Source organism: Salvelinus alpinus, chromosome 5, assembly GCF_045679555.1.
Source record: "Salvelinus alpinus chromosome 5, SLU_Salpinus.1, whole genome shotgun sequence".
Lineage (NCBI taxonomy): Eukaryota > Metazoa > Chordata > Actinopteri > Salmoniformes > Salmonidae > Salvelinus > Salvelinus alpinus.
The window spans coordinates 39,201,148-39,223,868 of NC_092090.1; the positions used below are offsets into that span (position 1 = coordinate 39,201,148).

A 22,721-nucleotide genomic window follows, 5' to 3' on the forward strand; every position below is an offset into this window, starting at 1 on the left:
TGGTCTCACAACCGCAGACCACGTGTAACCACGCCAGCCCAGGACCTCCACATCCGGCTTTTTCACCTGCGGGATCATCTGAGGGGGGAGGAGGGGGTGCTGAGGAGTATTTCTGTCTGTAATAAAGCCCTTTTGTGGGAAAAACTAATTCTGATTGACTGGGCCTGGCTCCCCAGTGGGTGGGCCTGACTGCCAAGTGGGTGTGCCTATGCCCTCCAAGGCCCACCCATGGCTGAACCCCTGCCCAGTCATGTGAAATCCATAGATTAGGGCCTAATGAATTTATTTAAATTGACTGATTTCCTTATATGAACTGTAACTCAGTAAAATCTTTGAAATTGTTGCATGTTGTGTTGTGCACTGTTGAAAATAAATCTCCACTCAATGTTATTGCTAGCACTTGCCACCAAAATAAAGTGTACCTTCTGGTTTAACTTGGTCATCCTAGATGAGGAAAAACACACTATTTCAAATGTAATGTTTGCCTAAGTACAATGTAATTAGTAGTTGTTACACAGGATTTAGCTAGTTCAAATTAAGTGTATTGTGAGGGGTGTGTGCAGTGCAATGGCAAAGGTGTCGTCCGTGGATCTGTTGGGGCTCTATGCAAATTGTAGTGGGCCTAGGGTGTCGGATAAGGTGGAGGTGATATGATCCTTAACTAACCTCTCAATGCATTTCATGATGACAGAAGGGCTTTTTGGGGTACAGGAACAATGGTCGATATCTTGAAGCAAGTGGGGACAACAGACTTGGATAGGGAAAGATTGGATAGGGAGAGACCAGCCAGCTGGTCTACACATGCTCTGAGGACGCGGCTTGGGATGCCGCGGGGCTGTGGCACCCTGTTGCTGGCTTGAATCTGCAGAACATTGTCTCAGGGCTGCCTTTGTGCAGTAGCAACTCATTAACCCCAATGCTCCTCAGATGTGAGGGACGTGGCTCTGATCCCTAAATCTGTGTTCATAACCAATTGGTAAGGTGCTAATTACTAGTTGTGAAGTTGTGAATACAATGATGTACACAGTCTAAAGCAAACCCATGCATATGCCAGATACTGTGTGTGACTGTGTGAGAGCCAAGTGTGGCATCTCTCTCCTCTCAATATCTCTGGTGCAGCTCGTGGCAACATCATTTCGCTGAGTCTACCCTGAAGAAGGCATGGTGCCGCTGAAACATTGCTGGTTTACCCAATAAATTACTTAGAGCTTGTATGTAGAGCGTGCTACTCTCTTTATTTATTTTTATAGCTGAGTCAACCTTTAACATTCCCTCAACACTCAAAAGGGGGTTAACCAATTCAAATTAAAAGGAGTCAAATAAGTAAATAAGATGTAAACCTAAACAGAGCACACATTAGGAGTAAATCAATATTTAAAGCACTTCTAAGTGAATCAATTCTAAATAAAGCACACATGAGGGAATAAAGAAAATTACTAAATTAGAGCTATAGGCACACATGACAGTTAGGGCGACCAGGTTTGGCTGTCTCAGGGGTTGTTTGTCACAGTGCTTATTACTCCCAATCTAGAGGTTGCTTTATAATAATTTTAAGATTCAAATGTGTGAATTCTTTAAAATAATTAATGTGGTAACTAGCATCATAGTTAGCATTTTTGCTCAGTTAGGGATGGTTGTCACATTGAATTTGGCGTTCGTTGTCACTATCAACTCCATTATAACTATTTGGGGGGTTGGTTGTCACAATCTAACCCATGATAACTACATTATTCATGGACATTGCCATTGCCAGTATACAATAAATCCCAAGCTCCATTCTGGGCTTGTGCTATAAAGAGCTCCCTTCATTGCCTCTCTCTCACACACATATTTTTCCTGTCACACACCTACACACGCAAAAATGCATGTGCAAACACACGCATTCACACACAAATTTACTCAAAATGTTGTTCTCAATTAATAAAATGCTGAATTTTGTCAGGAATATTGTTCGATCAAAAAAAGGCTATTTCTAAGACTGCATGGGATAGGCTATTGCTTAAAATTGCACACCTAAGGCCTGATTCTGACCTGAGTTAATCCATAAATTGAATGTTATTTATTTGTATGGACTTTTCTCTCTATGCATATTCTGACCTTGAACTTAAACATGAAAATAGCATGCTATTCACCCCGCTTTTCTTTCAAGGTGGAGATCTAAGAAATTAAGGTGTGGCGGACCGGGGTGTCTACAGATAAGTCTAACCTTGACTTATTTCCCTTATAATTCCACCACCTTTATGCATGAGGAAACCATGAATAAGGTCGGGCAAACTGGCTAAACAAAGTGATGGACAAGAGCGTGTAACAGTATAACTTTAGTACGTCCCCTCGCCCCGGGCGCAAACCAGGGGCCCTCTGCACACATCAACAACAGTCACCCATGAAAGCATCGTTACCCATCGCTCCACAAAGCCCGCGGCCCTTGCAGAGCAAGGGGAACCACTACTTCAAGGTCTCAGAGCAAGTGACGTCACCGATTGAAAGGCTATTAGCGCGCACCACCGCTAACTAGCTAGCCATTTCACATCGGTTACAAGCGCACCACACAGACAGGCGTTACCATGCTGTTGCTTCTTCAAAAAGTTACAAGAAATCACTGATGCATTATTTTCATATCTTGTGAAAAACTTGTGTAGATCAATAGACTTTCTAAAAAGTTCAATTCATTTAATTAATCTTCTAAATTCAACACATTTTGAACATTGTTGAATTCTGTGTTAATGTCGGGACCTACTTGATATTCTGGTAAAGTGCCACCCTGATTCACCTCCTTGCAAAGTTATCACAATTTGTCGCTTGGGAAACTATTCCACTCAAAAAGTTTTGTTCAAACACAAGTCAGTATAGACTATCAAGGCTGTAGGGGAGACCGGGACCGGGGTTGCGGTTGTCACGCTTTTTACTCTTGTGTGTACTTTCAAGCACCAATATCTCTTACAATAATCTTTTCAACATTAATAGAAAGACTGAGGTCTTGGGTTGAAATGGGTACCGTTTTTATCCTCCTTATTCAAACATGTGTCACGTTCCTGACCTGTTTTCTTTTCTTTTCTTTTGTCTTGTATTTATTTAGTTGGTCAGGGCGTGAGTTGGGTGGGTTTGTCTATGTGTGATTTTCTATGTTGGGATGTTTGTGTTCAGCCGGGTATGATTCTCAATCAGAGGCAGCTGTCAATCGTTGTCCCTGATTGAGAATCATACTTAGGCAGCCTGGGTCTCACGTGTGTGTTGTGGGTGTTTGTTTCCGTGTTTGTATTCGTGCCACACGGGACTGTTGTCGGTTGTATTCATTTTGTTTCATGTTAGTGTTCAGTTTCGATTTAATAAATTATCATGAGCACTACCCACTCTGCGTGTTGGTCCGATCCATGCTCCTCCTCGTCTGAGGAGGAGAACGACTATGACGACCGTTACAACATGGAGTTATTTTCAGGGTTGAATGTCACACAGAATGGGGTTGGTTGTCACAATGTTTGCTAGTAGCTTATTCCTTTTGTAACAAGAAATTAAAGGAATCTACACAAAAAAATCTAAATTTGTTACTTTCTTTTCCTTTTGATTTGATTGATGCATTGACATGGACTCAGAACATTCAATGTTGATGTTTCTCTATAAATAATTGGAAGTTTGAGAATAAATAACTGAATCTGAAACCAGGAAAAATAAAACAGAGAAACTCAATTTGGGAAAAATCTAAACAGATTTGGGGAGAGGGTATGACATATTTAGTATGACAATTGGTGTGTTGTGTTCTTCTGTCTTGGAATATTAGTCACCCACCATCAGCTCCTACAAGATCATAGAAATCACAGTCAGTCCTTTACCCCACTCCCTCATACTCGCTCTCAAATTTCTCTCCTTTATATTCCGGCGCATTCTTATCTTATTGTGAGGAAGAGGCCCTCTCATTGTGCTGTTGTCTCTTTAGGATGGGGATGTGAGGTGGGAAATTCTAGTTTTGGTTTTGGAAGGAGATGGGGGGGCATCTGGTTGGGTGTACTCTCCAGATACCCTTGTTCCCCCCTAGTCTCTCATCCTCTGTCCCATGGGGGCCAAATGTACCGTGGGGTGTCCTGGGCACCGTTAGCCTTTTGTCTGTCAAACAATGCCCCCCCCCCCCCCCCCCCAACAGTGCAGGGATAACACAGCGGCCTGGGCTTTCATGTTGTTCATTGTGCATTCATAGCATATGGCTGTTCCTGACCCCCAATGCACCCGTTTCCACACACACAATCAATGCATCAGGGGTTGTCTCTCCAATGTTAGCCTCAGACCAGGGTTTAAATAATTTTGACCGTGGCTTGATCCAATACTCTGACCATAACTGGTTTATATTATGTGAACAACGTGGGTTCAATTCCCACAAAGATCACATACAAAAAATGATAATAATTATGCACTCTGTCATACATGTCGCTCTGGATAAAAAGAATCTGTTAAGTGGCATATATTAAACTGAACTAAATAGTACTATTGTATTTTATTGTGCTGCCCCTGCATCTTGAAGCATTTCCACATTTTGGCCTGCTACCCCAATTGGGATTCTACCCCAATTGGCTGTCCCACTCCAGTCTTCTCTGTCTGGGCTGGGCCGCCTGGGAAGGCTTCTTTGTGGGTTCATAACCACGGTAGACAGAAATAGGCCAGGCTGTCATTTTGGAAGGGAGATGCCCACTCTTGGCCCTTCCCCACCCTGTGCCCCTTTGTGTTTGACCATCACACCTCTAGCCTCTGATCCAGTGGTAGGATGCAGAGGTATAGCACACACATGCACACGCACACTCACACACACATATACACACAAAAACACACACATTTGAAATACTTTATTTCAATCCACAAAATACATTGCAATCCAAAGGACTGTCAATTAAAGTACAAGGCCAAGACTGCCACACACACACACACGCACACGCACACACACACACACACACACACACACACACACACACACACACACACACACACACACACACACACACACACACACACACACACACACACACACACACACACACACACACACACACACACCTAATTCTGATCCTAACCCTAATTGTAACCCCAATCCTAAAGCTAACCCCTATGCCTAAAATAGGCTTTGGAGAATTTTCCTTGTTTTACTGTCCTTGTGGGAACTTTTGGAGATTTCTGGTAACCATGATTTCTGGTCATTTCAAACATGGGTACTCTCTAAAAACACGGCACTTCAGTACAAGTGACTTTTTGTAGAATGTTAGGAGAGCATTTTTGCTAACCCTAACCCTTTTTCCTAACCTTAACCTAATTCTCCTAAACTGCTACGTTAATTCTCCTAACCTGTTACAGAAAAGTTATATCTGTATCGAAGTGACATATTTTCAGGATAATCTCCTTACACATGAGTGACTCATAGAGGGTAGGGGCTTTGCAACGTTGTGGAAAAGAGTCCTTGACTTGTCAAAATTATTTCTGCTTTTAAACTTGTCTGTGGGTGTATGGTTTATTGTTCATTCTCTACATTGTTCCAAAAATGTGAATGTCATCTTGACATAGTTCTGAAAGACATTATTATACCATATTTGATTCAAGACACTGGGTCAATATATGCTGAGTGTACAAAACTCCCCCCGTCGGGGCATGGACTCTGCCAGGTGTCAAAAGTGTTCCACAAGGATGCTGGCCCTTGTTGACGCCAATGCTTCTCACAGTTGTGTCAAGTTGGCTGTATGTGTTTTTTGGGTGGTGGACAATTCTTGATACACACGGAAACTGTTGAGCGTGAAAAACCCAGCAGGGTTGCAGTTTTTGACACAAACCGGTGTGCCTGCAGCCTGACACCTACTACCATAACCCGTTCAAAGGCACTTAAATCTTTTGTCTTGCCCATTCACCCTTTGAATGGCACACATACACAATCCATGTCTCAATTTTCTCCAGGCTCAACACCGATTGAAGTGAATTTAACAAGTGACATCAATAAGGGATCATAGCGTTCCCCTGGATTCACCTGGTCAGTCTATGTCATGGAAAGAGCAGGCGTCCTTCATGTTTTGTACACTCAGTGTACATTACAATATCGTTTCATTTTGCACAGTATCATGACACTCTATTATGTGTGACGCTCCCTAGCACTAACGTTATTTCATTGGCTAAGATGAAAATCTGATGCGCCGCTCCATGCTTCGTTCGGTGTCAAGTTCGCTGTACGCGAGACATTAGTTAATAGGAAGAAAAATGCATTGGTCTGTTGGATGAAAGATGTAGTTGGAGGGAGTTTTTAAACTGCCTTTCGAATATTAGTTAAGTAAATGCCCTGAGTGATAGCTTGCTTACAATAATATATCGACGAAACAAACTCAACTTGAATAGCATTCCAGTGTTGGAATGTTGCTTTGAGGACAACTCACGAACTCATTGGTAAGTACATCCGACCATTCATCAGGACGCTTGTGACAGGAGATCGCTAGGTAACTTACTGTACTGTAGCTAGCTAACCGTTAGCTAGTCTGCTGATAATCGGGTGAGTTAACTAGCTGGCTAGCTAGTTATCGTGCCACCTAACGTTTAGTTAACGAGAGCCAGTAAGCCACTAGCCATCGTTGTTTTAGTTATATGCATGTACCTAATGTACTTGTATCTAATGTACATTACTTAGTTAGCGACCTTGTTGTGCTAACTAACGTTACTGTAGCTAGCTAACGTAACTATGGGTGGTTGGCCAAAGTTGCCAAGCCAATCCAGTGGCGGAGGTCTAATCGAAAACGGTACATTTACTGCTAAATCAAATTGGAGTTGGAACTCTAAGAGATATAGCTAGCTACTCTACTGTAGCTTCGTCCGTATGCAATGCACACAGCAGGTTATGGTACAGTGAGTAAGTTAGTTATGTATTTTTCGTTTCACTTTCCCGTGGTGTCCTCACTTTACAGACGCTCCCTACGCTTGAAACCATCCCAGCTTTCAGCCCGCCTCCAACGGCTCGAGCACAGGACCACATTGCTTGGTGGCTTCTTACTGTGTTCTGGCTCACGGGGAGACGAACTGGACCGACCACTGACCCGGTGTCGGCACAGCCTTCCCAGGGTTGCAACTATCCCCGCGGTTGCACTGGAGTAGGACGGTCGAGGGCATAGGCCCGGTGCTTTACAGCATTTAGGGAAACCTTCCATTCACTATATCATCCAACCGATTCAGACTGGTTATGGAGCTGGAGCTTAGCCGAACCGAGCTGGAAGGTTCCGATGCTCCACAGTCTCAGAGACACGAGAGGAGCCTCGGACTTCTCACCACGAAGTTCGTTACTTTGCTGCAGGAAGCGAAGGACGGGGTGCTCGATCTCAAAGTAGTGAGTGATGGGCTGCATCCATTTTGACTGTCTTGACTGTAAGAATTGTTAGCTATGGTTTGTTTATTTTTTTGTATCCCCAGTCCCCAATCTTCTAACATATATACGTCTAAGCACTGCCTGGTTTGGTTGCTGGATTGTGTTGTAACAGATGTGCAACATACTCCGAGGAGATGCATGTGGAATATGAAATGCACACCAGGGTTTCCGTTAGAAAAATGTGTCCGGGAAGATTTTAATTAACGTCAAATAGGTGTAGACTAACAGTGTAATGCTTAAAGGGATACTTCGGGATTTTGACAATGAGACCCATTATCTACATCCCCATGGTCAGATGAACTCGTGTAAACTTTTTTATGTCTCTGTGTCCAGTGTGAAGGAAGTTGGAAGTAGTGTTGCGAGCCAATGCTAACGTTAACTAGTGTTAGCGCAATGACTGGAAGTCTGTGCTAGCAGACACAATATACTTCCAGTGTTTATGGTAACGCTAGTTAGCAAATGTGCTTGCACTAGTTATCAACTTCCTTCAAACTGCAAGCAGAGACATTAAAATGGTATCCACGAGTTCATCAGACTCAGGGGAAGTAGATAAAGGGCCTCATTGCCAAAATCCCGAAGTATCTCAATAAATGGCGAATGCATGGCATACTTCAATTATCAGTTGAGAAATAAAGCAATAGTAGCTATTTTTAATCATAACCATTAAAACAGTTTTTAACATGCGATTGCATTTAGAATTGTTGCGCAATGGCACTCCAGAAGTAACGAGCTGTGGCTCTGCAGCAGCAGGTCTAGCGCTGTTCTGACAAGTGGTATTCCGTAAAAAACGTGTAATAAATAAGATACATGACGACTAACGAAAATACACACTTCCCAATTTAATTACACGAAATTGTGTACATTGATGCTGCACTGTGCAGAAATCAACCCCCCCCCCAATTCCTGTTTGCAAAAATTCTAATTGTTTGCCTTATTTCAATTTATGTTACAAAACAAGCAAGTATCTGGTGGAGAATCATTCTACCATCTAAACCGCTATGATATATGTTTTCCATAATCAAAATTATATTATTTTCAGCTGTTTGAAGCTGGTGTAAAATACACAAAAATGAAACTTAAGAACAGGAAGCATAGAAATAGCACACATAGAACATATTTACCGCTTCTTAAACTTGCCTTTGATAATGACAGATCTGTAACTTACATTTCTATGTGAATTTGGTCTGTTCCAAAAGTTACATATTGCAGCTTTAGCTTATAAACCGATAAGCATGACAGTCAAATGTATTTTCATCAACTGATATTTCCATCAATGAATAAAAAGTATTATTTGCAATGGGATTGTTTTTTCTCTCAGTCAATTTGACCAGCAACAATTTTATCTGATTTTCATTTTTTTATCTGCCAAAAACCGGCAATTACACATGCACTGTGATCGTGATGATTTATACTCTAAAATAAAATAGAAGCTTAAACTCTAATATAAAACTAATTGTAAAACTGTTACGTTATCTAGGTTACTGTCAGTAAGGAGTTCAAGGAATAAAAGAGGGTAAAACACAGAAAGAGTGTGTGTGCAAAAGAGACAATCCGTGTCTCATCGCTCAGTGGGTAGCTGTGTCACGGTCTGTCATTATTGTCCGCATTGTTTAGTCCCCCCTCTGATAGGCTCATAGGGTTGTGACCTCTCCTATTATTGGCTACCAGGGCTATGACCCATCCAGTGATTGGTTGACAGGCCCCTGTCTCACAGGCTCTTACCTTTGTGATTTGTTATTAACCCCACACTGGATATGCATCCCCCTAAGGAAAATAGCCTTGGTAGGGACATTTGGGTGCTTGCATTTTAAAATCATTCATTAAGTTATTTTGCTTCTGATCAGAGAGGGTGACCTTTGACAGTTGTGTTGTGAGTAATGTTGTTTTTCCTGCTCTTGTAGGCAGCAGACACCCTGGCCGTCAGACAGAAGAGGCGCATCTATGACATCACCAATGTACTGGAGGGCATTGGCCTGATCGAGAAGAAGTCAAAGAACAGTATTCAGTGGAAGTGAGTGAGTGTGTGTGTATGTTCGCGCACTTGTATGTTTGTAGGAATGCACACAGTATGGGCTTACATTTCATTGCACTATCTGTCTAAGGGGAGTTGGGCCAGGCTGTAACACAAGGGAGATTGGTGACAGGCTGGTTGACCTGAAGTCGGAGCTTGAAGATCTGGATATGAGGGAAAGTGAGCTGGACCAGCAGAGGGTGTGGGTCCAACAAAGCATCAAGAATGTGACCGAGGACACACACAATAGTCCATATCCTTACTATGTACTCACATACTCATACCTACACCAACATCTAAATTGTTACCCCAACCTAACTGTACGTAGGTATCCATGTCAGTCCACAGTCCACACCAGTAGAAACTTATAGAAAAAGAGCTGCAGTGCCGTATTGTCTGTACAATAGCAGAGGATACACTTGCCAGCATTAATAATGTTATAATACTCTGTTAAGCTGTGTGTCTGACCTTAACTCTGACCAACTCTGGCCTATGTTAATCATGAGGACATCTGCAGCTGCTTCAAAGGTGATACCCTCTTGGCGGTGCGTGCTCCCTCTGGTACGCAGCTGGAGGTGCCCATACCTGAAGCTGTAAGTTCGATTTGTTTCTGCCACCTCCTCCCCCTAGTCAGTCTGTCAGTCTTCTCAGGGTGAAAAGTAAGTGTGTGTGTTTGTCTCAAATTTTAGGTTCAAGACGGTCCGAGGAAGTATCAGATCCATCTGATGAGCGCTGCTGGGCCCATTGATGTTCTGCTCATCAACAAGGACCCAGTTAACTCAACACCTGTGGTGCTGCCAGTCCCGCCTCCTGAGGAAATGCTGCAGAACGCCAAGTCTGCTGCAGCCTCTGCAGACACATCCACTCACACATTTGTCAAGAACACCCGGAGTCTGGCCACTGGCAAGCCTAAAGCACATACAGCAGCTAAGCCATCAGGTGACCTCACTGTTATATCTCTCATGGTCTATGAAAATGTTTTGTCTGCTAAACTCTCAATACAATATCATTGAATTGTCCCATGTCTACCTCTGTGTCCATCTCTCTCTCTCTCTCTCTCTCTCTCTCTCTCTCTCTCTCTCTCTCTCTCTCTCTCTCTCTCTCTCTCTCTCTCTCTCTCTCTCTCTCTCTCTCTCTCTCTCTCTCTCTCTCTCTCTACCTCTCTCTCTCTCTCTCTCTCTCTCTCTCTCTCTACCTCTCTCTCTCTCTACCTCTCTCTCTCTCTACCTACCTCTACCTACCTCTCTCTACCTCTACCTACCAGACACCTCCAGCACTGAAAAACCTGCTCCGCAACCACCATCATTGGACACCTGGTCCCTCCAGTCTTCTACTTCGTTGGACAACAACTTTACTGTCTTTGAACCAATCAAATCCGATTCATCTGACTGTGAGTTAGAATTCAATTTATCTGTGTGTGTGCATGTTGTGTGGTAGCAGCAATAGGGTTGGGCGATATTACGATAGTATCGGATATCGAAGATTATTGACAGCCAGCGTCGATGGTGATGACATTGTGATGTGAAAGATGCTGTATAAAGCCAAAGCCTATTTTATTTTTCATAGAGGACACTCTGGTGTCTATTTTAAAAATCAAATGTTGTCTCTTCTCTTCATTTGATATGAATATGACTTAAGTTTTTATGCATGCTGGCTTTCTCCTCCCGCCGTGCTACTTCATGATCAAACAATTAGCTTAGAATGCCATTAGATAATTTATCTCTAAGTTTTAGGTTGTTTTTGAATAACCTTAAAACATGATAGGCCTAGGGTAATAATGAAAGAGGTCGAACAAACAATAACAAGATAGAAAAATCGAACGAGTAGTTTGAACAAACCTTACAGTTGGACAATGCTTAGTCTATTATAAAATAATGCATGCAACCCTCCTCCCTCTTTCCGTTGCGAACCAAACGGCTAAAAGCCAAATCCCACTAATTAAAATAGCCTATCAAAAGCATGAAGTTAAAATTATAAATACTATTTACCAAATAGGCTATTCTAATGAAGTGTTTAACGTCGTAAAGTTGCAGCTTTCAAATGCAGTCTATAGGCGATTCTCTATCACAGGTTTATTTTAAATAACAAATGTTGCAGGCAACAACAAGTCAAATTGAGGAAACAATATCAAGATGGAAAAATGTAATGAGAAGTCAAAAGAACTTACAGCTGTGCAAAGCTTATGAAATAAATGATATGTAGAGTAGGCCAATTTCCATAGCCTATAATTAGCAATGTAGTCTACAATCTACCTATACAACATATAGAAAGAAACCTAGGCCTAATAAGGGAGGAAGATTAGGCAAAACATGTGAGTCATTTAATAATTATCCAGTTATGGGGACAGCGGAGTTGCATGCTCTGCAGCTGGGCCCTTGATCATTTACAACCCATCACATGACGCACAGCCAGCGAGGATCCTTGACTGTCACTTGCACTTCGGCACACAGACTAGGGCTGGGCGATTTATAAAATTAATCAGATAAATTAAAATGTATGTTTTTGCGCGATATTCCAAATGCCTGTATTGTGGAATATTTTTTTTATGAGTGTTTATGTGCGCGTGTCTTTTTGGTCCCTGCTCCTTCTGTCCTGTGTACATGCATGCATGCATGCATACATACATACATACATACATACATACATACATACATACATACATACATACATACATACATACATACAAACACACAAGATGCTCATGTCTCTGCCCTAACAATGGGAGTCGTTGTCCCAAAGGTGGGAAGGCAGGCGACAAGCTTACGTCTAAAATAAGCCCATAGAAACTAGAGGTCGACCGATTATGATTTTTCAACGCCGATAACGATTATTGGAGGACCAATAAAAGCCGATGCCGATTTAAAAAAAAAAAAATGTAAAAAAAAAAAAAAGAATGTTTATTTATTTGTAATAATGACAATTACAACAATACTGAATGAACACTTATTTTAACTTAATATAATACATCAATAAAATCAATTTAGCCTCAAATAAATAATGAAACATGTTCAATTTGGTTTAAATAATGCAAAAACAAAGTGTTGGAGAAGAAAGTAAAAGTGCAATATGTGCCATGTAAGAAAGCTAACGTTTAAGTTCCTTGCTCAGAACATGAGAACATATGAAAGCTGGTGGTTCCTTTTAACATGAGTCTTCAATATTCCCAGGTAAGAAGTTTTAGGTTGTAGTTATTATAGGAATTATAGCACTATTTCTCTCTATACGATTTGTATTTCATATACCTTTGACTATTGGATGTTCTTATAGGCACTTTAGTATTGCCAGTGTAACAGTATAGCTTCCGTCCCTCTCCTCGCTCCTACCTGGGCTCGAACTAGGAACACATTGACGACAGCCACCCTCGAAGCAGCGTTACCCATGCAGAGCAAGGGGAACAACTACTCCAAGTCTCAGAGCGAGTGACGTTTGAAACGCTATTAGCGCGCACCCCGCTAACTAGCTAGCCATTTCACATTGGTTACACCAGCCTAATCTCGGGAGTTGATAGGCTTGAAGTCATAAACAGCAGAGCTGCTGGCAAAACACACGAAAGTGCTGTTTGAATGAATGCTTACGAGCCTGCTGCTGCCTACCACCGCTCAGTCAGACTGCTCTATCAAATCATAGACTTAATTATAACATAATAACACACAGAAATACGAGCCTTAGGTCATTAATATGGTCGAATCCGGAAACTATCATCTCGAAAACAAAAGGTTTATTCTTTCAGTGAAATACGGAACTGTTACGTATTTTATTTAACGGGTGGCATCCATAAGTCTAAATATTCCTGTTACATTGCACAACCTTCAATGTTATGTCATAATTACGCAAAATTCTGGCAAATTAGTTTGCAACGAGCCAGGCGGCCCAAACTGTTGCATATACTCTGACTCTGCGCGCAAGGAACGCAAGAGAAGTGACACAATTTCACCTGGTTAATATTGCCTTCTAACCTGGATTTCTTTTAGCTAAATATGCAGGTTTAAAAATATATACTTCTGTGTATTGATTTTAAGAAAGGCATTGATGTTTATGGTTAGGTACAGTCGTGCAACGATTGTGCTTTTTTCGCAAATGCGCTTTTGTTAAATCATCCCCCGTTTGGCGAAGTTGGCTGTCTTTGTTAGGAAGAAATAGTCTTCACACAGTTCGCAACGAGCCAGGCGGCTCAAACTGCTGCATATACCCTGACTCTGTTGCAAGAGAAGTGACACAATTTTCCTAGTTAAATGAAATTCATGTTAGCAGGCAATATTAACTAAATATGCAGGTTTAAAAATATATACGTGTGTATTGATTTTAAGAAAGGCATTGATGTTTATGGTTAGATACACGTTGGAGCAACGACAGTCCTTTTTCGCGAATGCGCACCGCATCGATTATATGCAACGCAGGACACGCTAGATAAACTAGTAATATCATCAACCATGTGTAGTTAACTAGTGATTATGATTGATTGATTGTTTTTTATAAGATAAGTTTAATGCAAGCTAGCAACTTACCTTGGCTTCTTACTGCATTCGCGTAACAGGCAGGCTCCTCGTGGAGTGCAAAGTAAGGCAGGTGGTTAGAGCGTTGGACTAGTTAACCGTAAGGTTGCAAGATTGAATCCCCGAGCTGACAAGGTAAAAATCTGTCATTCTGCCCCTGAACAAGGCAGTTAACCCACCGTTCCTAGGCCGTCATTGAAAATAAGAATGTGTTCTTAACTGATTTGCCTAGTTAAATAAAGGTGTAATTTTTATATATTTTTTGTCCAAATCGGTGTCCAAAAATGCAGATTTCCGATTGTTATGAAAACTTGAAATCGGCCATTCCGATTAATCGGTCGACCTCTAATAGAAACGCATTGGGCTTATATTGGACAGATTTTTGCGGGAGAAACGTTTGGGAAACATTTGTCAAACCTCTCACTCTTCCTCTTCCTCTCTATTTACACATACACACCAAGCCCCTCCCCCTGCCACTCAGAATAACAAAGATGAGAGATCACTTCTTCCTCTGACAAACAGGTTTCAACTCGTTATTTGAATTTTGGTCCAACAGAATGGGTCATATGGACACTGAAACACATTGAGACATTATTTTACTGTAATAGAGGAAGTTAACCTTTCTAACGATTCCCTTTTTATGTCTCAACTCAAGTTGCTCGCAGAGCGGACACTACTAAAACAGGAGTATCAATGAACATTGGTTCTGGAAAATTAATGTTCAGTTCGTCACGCACGCATTGTGGTACCACGTACAGCTAGCAGCATTTTAGTCAAGGATTATTCTGCTAGCTGTCTAATTTGTTTGAGACCTGTGTAAATGTTCTTTAATGCCTGCTACAAGAAGTTAGTCATTATTAGTGAATGTACATTATGCATGGTTCTGGTAAATTTTTTAACAAAAAGGCAATTTTCATAGACTGACTTGAAAGCCAGATCAGTGATTATTGCAAAAAAGCAGGTTAAATTATTTAGCTTAAGTTAATATGGGGTTTTATGGTTGTGGAAGGTGTATTTTTAGCCTTGGTATAATTTCACAAGACCTGAATCCATTTGATTATTGCTGACTGGTTGAAATGCAGTGTTATTTGCTCTTTTAATTGTACAAAAACCTTATTTAGTGAAAACATAAAATAAAAAAAATCAAGATATATATTGTGAATCGCCCATAGGTTTGAAAGAATCGAGAGATGATTTTTAGGCCATGTCGCCCAAACCTAATAGCGGCACACACCTCTTTCGTGCCACAGCTCCAACCGAGAGGAATACACTACAAAAAAAGAGTTGGCTCCAAGATATATTTTGTCATGAATCCTCTCGCTAGTGGTTCTTTTTTAGCAGTCTTTTATTTAAATGATTTTTTTGAACCGTAAAAAACAAAACAATTGTGGGGTTGGCCAATATGGGGTGATACCATCGTACATTACAATGTTTTATGGGTACTTAATCACGATAGGACAAAGGTTGACCGCCCAATCATAAGCAGCAATGTGATGGAGGCAGATAAACCTTGGCACTGGGCTAGCATTCCAATGGTCTCTCTCTTACACACACACACACACACACACACACACGTAAAGTACCAGTCAAAATTTGGACACACCTCTTCATTCAAGGGTTTTTCTTTATTTTTACTATTTTCTAGTGAAGACATCAAAACTATGAAATAACACATGGAATCATGTAATCACCAAAAAACTGTTAAACAAATCAAAATATATTTGAGATTCTTCAAAGGAGCCACGCTTTGCCTTGACAGCTTTGCACACACTTGGCATTCTCTCAACCAGCTTCATGAGGCAGTCACCTGGAATGTGTTTCAATTAACAGGTGTGCCTTGTTAAAAGTTAATTTGTGGAATTTCTTTCCTTAATGCGTTTGAGCCAATCAGTTGTGTTGTGACATGGTAGGGGTGGTATACAGAAGATAGCCCTATTTGGTAAAATACCAAGTCCATGTTATAGCAAGAACAGCTCAAATAAGCAAAGAGAAATGACAGTCCATCATTACTTTAAGACATGAAGGTCAGTCAATCTGGAAAATGTCAAGAACTTTGAACGTTTATTCAAGTGCAGTCGCCAAAACCATCAAGCGCTGTGATGAAACTGGCTCTCATGAGGACCGCCACAGGAACGGAAGACCCATAGTTACCTCTGCTGCAAGATGGGCTTCCGAGTGGCGCAGCGGTCTAAAGCACTGCATCTCAGTGCTAGAGGCGTCTCTACAGACACCCTGGTTCGAATCCAGGCTGTATCACAACCGGTCGTGATTGGGAGTCCCATAAGGCGGCGCACAATTGGCCCAGCGTCGTCCGGGTGTGGCCGGTGTAGGCCGTCATTGTAAATAAGAATTTGTTCTTAACTAAATTGCTTAGTTAAATAAAAGATAAGGTCATTAGAGTTAACCTCAGATTTCGTCCAAAATAAATGCTTCAGAGTTCAAGTAACAGACACATCTCTACATCAACTGTTCAGAGGAGACTGTGTGAATCAGGCCTTCATGGTCGAATTGCTGCAAAGAAACCACTACTTAAGGACACCAATAAGAAGAAACTTACTTGGGCAAAGAAACACGAGCAGTGGACATGAGACCTGTGGAAATCGTTCCTTTGGTCTGGTGAGTCCAAATGTGCGATTTTTTGGTTCCTGCCGCCGTGTCTTGATGAGACGCAGAATAGATGAACGGATGATCTCTGCATGTGTGGTTCCCGAAGCATGGAGGAAGTTGTGTGGGGGTGCTTCGCTGGTGACATTGTCTGTGATTTATTTAGAATTCAAGCCAAACTTAACCAGCATGGCTACAGGATTCTGCAGCGATACGCCATCCCATCTGGTTTTCGCTTCGTGGGACTTTTGATTTGTTTTTCAACAGGGAAATGACCCAACACACCTCCAGGCTGTGTAAGGGCTATTTTTTTTTTTTTGAATATTTTTTTTTTGCATTTTCCAATTAACAACATTCAAGACAAACGTGAAAAGATATTAGACAACAATAGGACAAAGTGACAGTAACAGATGAGCGTAACAAAGAAAGTAAAAATCAAACAAATTATAATTATATATACAAACAAACATACAATAAAAAAAGATTATAATGAGACCTTGGATCATATGGTCACCTGCCGTAGGCTACATATTATACATTACGTGTGAAACATTATATAAGGATAATATAGAGATTCATTCAATGTGATGTGGGGGGAGATTCTCCATATAGTCAATAAAAGGTTGCCAAATTCTGTAGAATGTGTTTAACTTATTCCTCAAGCGGTAAGTGATTTTCTCCAGTGGGATACAACTATTAACTTCTGATAGCCACATTGCAACTGGCAGGGGGGAATCCAATTTCCATTTCAAGGCAATACATTTCTTGGCAATCGCTAGCAATATTTCTGTTAGCTTTATAGTATGGCTTTGCCTAAGATTGGTGTTAGTAAAGTTGCCCAGTAGACAGACCTCCGGGTCTAAAGGGAATGCAACCCCATGAATTGAGGATATGGTGTCGCATACCCCCTGCCAGAAACCGTGTAGTTTTGAACACTGCCAAGTGGAATGGAGGAATGTTCCTTCATCTGAGCCACATCTAAAACATAGGGAGGAGATATCAGGGTTGAACTTGTGCAGTCTAGATGGCGTGATATAGAGCTGATGGAGGAAATTAAACTGGATCAGTCTGTATCTGGAGTTCAGTGTGGATGTAACACCATTCCTGCATAGGTCACTCCATAGACCCTCCTCAAGATCAATACCCAGATCTTTTTCCCATCTAAGTCGGGGTTTATCTAGCCCAGGCAGTGTTAGTCCTGACATAAGAGCATCGTAAACACGGGAAATGGTCTTGAACAGTGGTTGGTCTGCGTGGCAGAGTTGTTCAATAGGTGACATCTTAGGTAGGTTCCATTGTCCCTTGAGAGACACCCTAATAAAGTTTCGTAGTTGTAGGTAGCTAAAGAAGTCCCTGTTAGGCAAGTGGTATTTCTGTTTCAGCTGATCAAAAGACATAAGAACTCCCTCCTCGTAACAATGTTCCAGAAGAGTGATCCCCTTATCGGACCATGGTCTAAAGTTACTATTCTGGAAAAACATAGGAATCAATCTATTGTTCCATAAAGGGGTTTTAGGGGAAAGGAATCCCCCTCGTCCGAACAGCTCTTGCAGTTTGCACCATGTCAGGACTGAATGTATGATTAAAGGGTTGTCTGTGATGGTTTTTATAGATTTTCTGTCCCATTTGTAAAACAATTCTGCCCCAGTGTCATCGTTTACCTCAAGCTTTTCAATGTTCAACCATGAGGGAGAGGGAGCCTTATCAAACCTCTGAGCCAGAAACCTAGACTGTGCTGCCCAGTAGTACATTCTAAAATTGGGGAGGTTTAAGCCTCCTTGACTGTAATCCAGGGTCAGTTTATCCAGGCCAACCCTAGGGGTTTTGCCGTGCCAGATAAACCGTCTGGTCATCTTGTCGAGAGAGGAAAAGAATGCTGCGGGGACAGGGATAGGGAGAGATTGAAACAGATATAGACATCTGGGCAGGACATTCATTTTAATTACATTGACTCTACCCAGTAGAGTGAGAGGTAAGTCCATGTGTAAGGGCTATTTGACCAAGAAGGAGAGTGATGGAGTGCTGCTTCAGATTACCTGTTTTGGGATGAGTTGGACCGCAGAGTGAAGAAAAAGCAGCCAACAAGTTCTCAGCATATGTGGCAACTCCTTCTAGACTGTTGGGAAAGCATTCCAGGTGAATCTGGTTGAGAGAATGCCAAGACTGTGCAATGCTGTCATCAAGGCAAAGGGTGGCTACTTTGAAGAATCTAAAATATATTTTGATTTAACTTTTTTGGTTACTACATGATTCATATGTGTCATTTCATAGTTTATGTCTTCACTAGTCTACAATGTAGAAAATAGTAAAAATATATATAATTAATGAGTAGGTGTGTCCAAACTTTTGACTGGTACTGTACGTACATTGTTTTTCTGTTTTAGTAAGCACACACTTCTGACCGCAGTGGGTGTTTTTTTTTTACATTAAAACCCTGGCTATGCCCAATGCTCTGTAACACAGGAAGCATCTGTGTGGTAACAAACGATGTATAAAGCCTGCTTGCTATAGGAATGTGTGTGTGCGCAAGCTGTTTTTATTTTTGGTTGTTTAATGAACGTACACAGGAAAACAGTGTGTAAATTGGCTCTACCTTATAAAAACAACCTCTAATGTACTTGTATGTTGTCTATATTGTGCCTTGTGTTTTTCAGTGCTGGATTTCCCCAAATACTTTTCTGACATGTTTGACTCTGCTAAAGGTACTGTGTGTGACTCTGTGTGTGCATGTGTATTGTGTCTTTAAACTTGATTTAAATGTATCCAAACAGACCCTTGCGTTGTATTTCAGGAAATTAAGTTAATGATAAATTGTGACTTTGTGTATAGCAAACACTCTCTCACCTCTTTGTGTGTGTGTGTGTGTGTGTGTGTGTGTGTGTGTAGAGATGGTGAGTGCAGATCTACTAGGGGAACTTATGGCTTCAGAAGGTAAGAGTCTAAAACGGATTGTGTTATAAACCCCTTTACTTTGACTTGATGATTCCAGTTATATGTTTATATCCCTCTCCCTCTATCAGTGTTTTCTCCACTCCTCCGCCTCTCTCCCCCCCCGGGTGACCATGACTACATCTATAACCTGGATGAGAGCGAGGGCCTCTGCGACCTCTTTGACATCCCCGTTCTCAACCTTTGACCTATGAACCTTGCCAGAAGGCTCACATGAAGAGGCCTTTTTTTTTTTTTTTAAGAAAGCCAAGAACAGTTTTTAAACAATTCTTTGAGTACTAACAAACCGATGAAGTGGTCTATTTTTGGAGTCTTGTAATATAAGCTGAATTGATAAACAAACAGTTTTTGATAATTTTCATGCTCTTTATTTTTGTCATGTCCCCTTTGTTGATGTCTGAACAGGGAGAGCAGCCATCCCCTACTGGCTTATAGGCTTTAATGATGTCATGGAATATATTTTTTGATCTGTGCTGCTGAAGTGGCAGTGGATGTGTTTTGAAAGTTGAGTTGTGCTCCATTTGGAGTGAGTAAAGATGGCTTGGGTTGAGGGAAGGATAGGAAATGAATGGGATGCTCAGGGCAAAATCATCTACGACACCTAGGCACTTATGTACATCTGAAACTGTTGGATAGTAAGCAATAAGACAATTCCATCTAGTCTTTTAGAGGGCAAGGTAGAGCTATTGCCATATTGCAGACCTATTTGATCCTTTCTACATGGTGACTAGGGGTAGGGAGGGATAGGTGCTGTGAGGAGCTTCATTGTTTGTCTATGGTCAATGAGCTGTGCATGTGAGGAGTGCAGCTACTCCATTGCCCACATAGTGGTGCTAGAGTCACAGCGGGAAGAGAAGATCAGCTCCCTCACCTGCCGCAACCTAGTCTCTCCTATGAGTCAGGCCTACAAGACCAGCCACAATATACTGACAACATGTAAATCCATTAAAAGCCTTTACCAGTCCTAATCTATTGATACTATTGATGAGGCTTACAGTTCTCTTCATTTGCTGGTGCATTTTATATCTTGTCTGTTTCTCGCTCAAAGTCTATGTTTGCATGTGGAGCACATTTTTGTTGTAATTTTCACAAGTCTCAACACTGATTTCTATTGTAAAATGCTCTTTATTTTGGTGTATTTTTCTAGTGAACTGACACTGTCAAGGAACAGTACGATACATACATTTTTTTTGTCTCTTTTTTTTACCTCCGAATCCAGATTCAACTATGATGATATGTTCAGGAAGTTCAGAAGTGAATATTTTTCAAGTTTAGTGTAAAATCTGCTGTATAGTTTGGTTGTATTGCATATTTCTGTTTGTAACCTGTTCATGTTCTGATGAGTAAATTCACAAGATCACATCGTGGCGAACTGGAACCAGAAATCGGCCCTGGGAATTTTTCCCCCCCCGGCCTATCTGTTTGTCAGTGTCTGTGAAATGGGACTGCAGCAAATAAGCGAAATTATTGTGAGAGAAATTTAATTAGAGATGCTAAACTATTCTACAGGTGATATATTGGTTCTATACATAAATGTGTTAATTTTTCTATATTATAGGGGATTACAATTAGTATATCCCTTATCTCTTTCAATTCTGCAATGTATAAGTTGCAGATTGACACTCACACACCCGTCTTTGTTATCCTATGTGCAAACAAACTCGGCATGTAGCCACAAATCTACTGAGTAAACCTGCCTATATGTTTCTATATGCTAAATGAGGCTCAGAGGATATTCATTTTAAGAATGGGCAGTCACTCCTGATTACCGGTATGAATGAAAAAGAATATATGAAAACTTTTTGGAATTTTGTCTTTCTTTTATTGCATCACACAACAGACACACTTTTGTCTACTTAGTTGACACCATGAGGAGCATAATATTATGTTATGTGGTTGGAATTGCTGTATGTGGCTGTTAAGTGGTCAGTAGCTTTCAAACAGGCTGAGGCAATTTGAATTGAGTCAAGGATACAATTTTGGAGTTTTACAGTGGTGTAATTTATTTATAGTACAATTTAACACATTTTTTACATTTTACACATTTTACTTGACTACATTCTTAAAGAAAATAATGTTACATTGTGAGTGGTTAGCAGGACAGAAAAATTTGTCAAATTCACGTACTTATCAATGTTACATTGTGAGTGGTTAGCAGGACAGAAAAAATTGTCAAATTCACGTACTTATCAAGAGAACATCCTGGTCATCCCTACTGCCTCTGATCTGGCGGACTCACTAAACTTGATGTCTGTGTTGTAGTGTTCCCCTGGCTATTTGTAAAAAAAAAAAAAAAAATCAACCAAGAATATTGTGCCTTCTGGTTTCCTTAATATAAGCAATTTTAAATGATTTATACTTTTAATTTTTATACTTAAGTATATTTTTGCAATTACATTTACTTTTGATACTTAAGTATATTTAAAACGAAATACTTTTAGACCTACTCAAGTAGTATTTTCCTGGGTTGGGTCATTCACATTTTTACTTGAGTCATTTTCTATTAAGGTATCTTTACTTTTACTCAAGAATGACAATTGGGTAGTTTTTCCACCACTGTTGGAGTAATCTTTCAATTAATTCATGACCTGCTCAATTCTCAGAGTTGTAAGTGACTGCTCCCTAAATTCTTTAGGGCTATCTGACTGAAGGTGACAGACACAGCATTTGAGCTTGGCTGTAACTAAAGTAGCGGAGCAGTTTCACAATTGAAGAAATTAAACAAGTGTTTTTGGCCGCCTGTCAATCATGACGTAGTGGTGGTACAGAGGGTAGTGTATATGGCCCAGTACATCACTGGGGCCGAGCTCCCTGCCATCCAGGACTCTATACCAGGCAGTGTCAGAGGAGGGCCCTAAAAATTGTCAAAGACTCCAGCCACCCAGTCATAGACTGTTCTCTCTGCTACCGCATGGCAAGCAGTACCCGGATCATAAAGTCTGAGACCAAAAGGCTCCTGAAAAGCTTCTACCCCCAAGCCATGAGACTGCTGAACAGTTAATCAAATGGCTACCCAGATTATTTACATTGACCCCCTGTTTTTTGCACTGACTATCTTTCACTGACTCTACCCACACACTCACACATACTACACTGACATTCCAACACACACTCACATGCCTATTGACTCCACACACATGCTCACACAGACACTCTTTCACACTTCACATACCCTGCTGCGACTCTGTTTATTATCTGTCCTGATTGCCTAGTCACTTTAAGCCCTACCCACATGTACATAATACATAAATTACCTCAACTACCTCGTACCCCTGCACATTGAATCGGTACCGGT

The 22,721-nt window shown here is 41.1% G+C and overlaps 1 protein-coding gene across 1 annotated transcript; it reads left to right on the forward strand.

Moving 5' to 3' along the window:
• Positions 1-6,153: 6,153 nt before the first annotated feature.
• Positions 6,154-19,653, forward strand: LOC139576111 (transcription factor E2F4-like). Its single transcript, XM_071401792.1, has 10 exons — positions 6,154-6,402; positions 6,915-7,330; positions 9,271-9,380; positions 9,472-9,632; positions 9,864-9,973; positions 10,070-10,319; positions 10,645-10,770; positions 19,132-19,179; positions 19,364-19,408; positions 19,498-19,653. Exons 2-10 carry the CDS (start codon positions 7,187-7,189, stop codon positions 19,611-19,613), a joined length of 1,110 nt encoding a protein of 369 aa, XP_071257893.1. The 5' UTR covers positions 6,154-6,402; positions 6,915-7,186; the 3' UTR covers positions 19,614-19,653.
• The last annotated feature ends 3,068 nt before the right edge of the window (positions 19,654-22,721 follow it).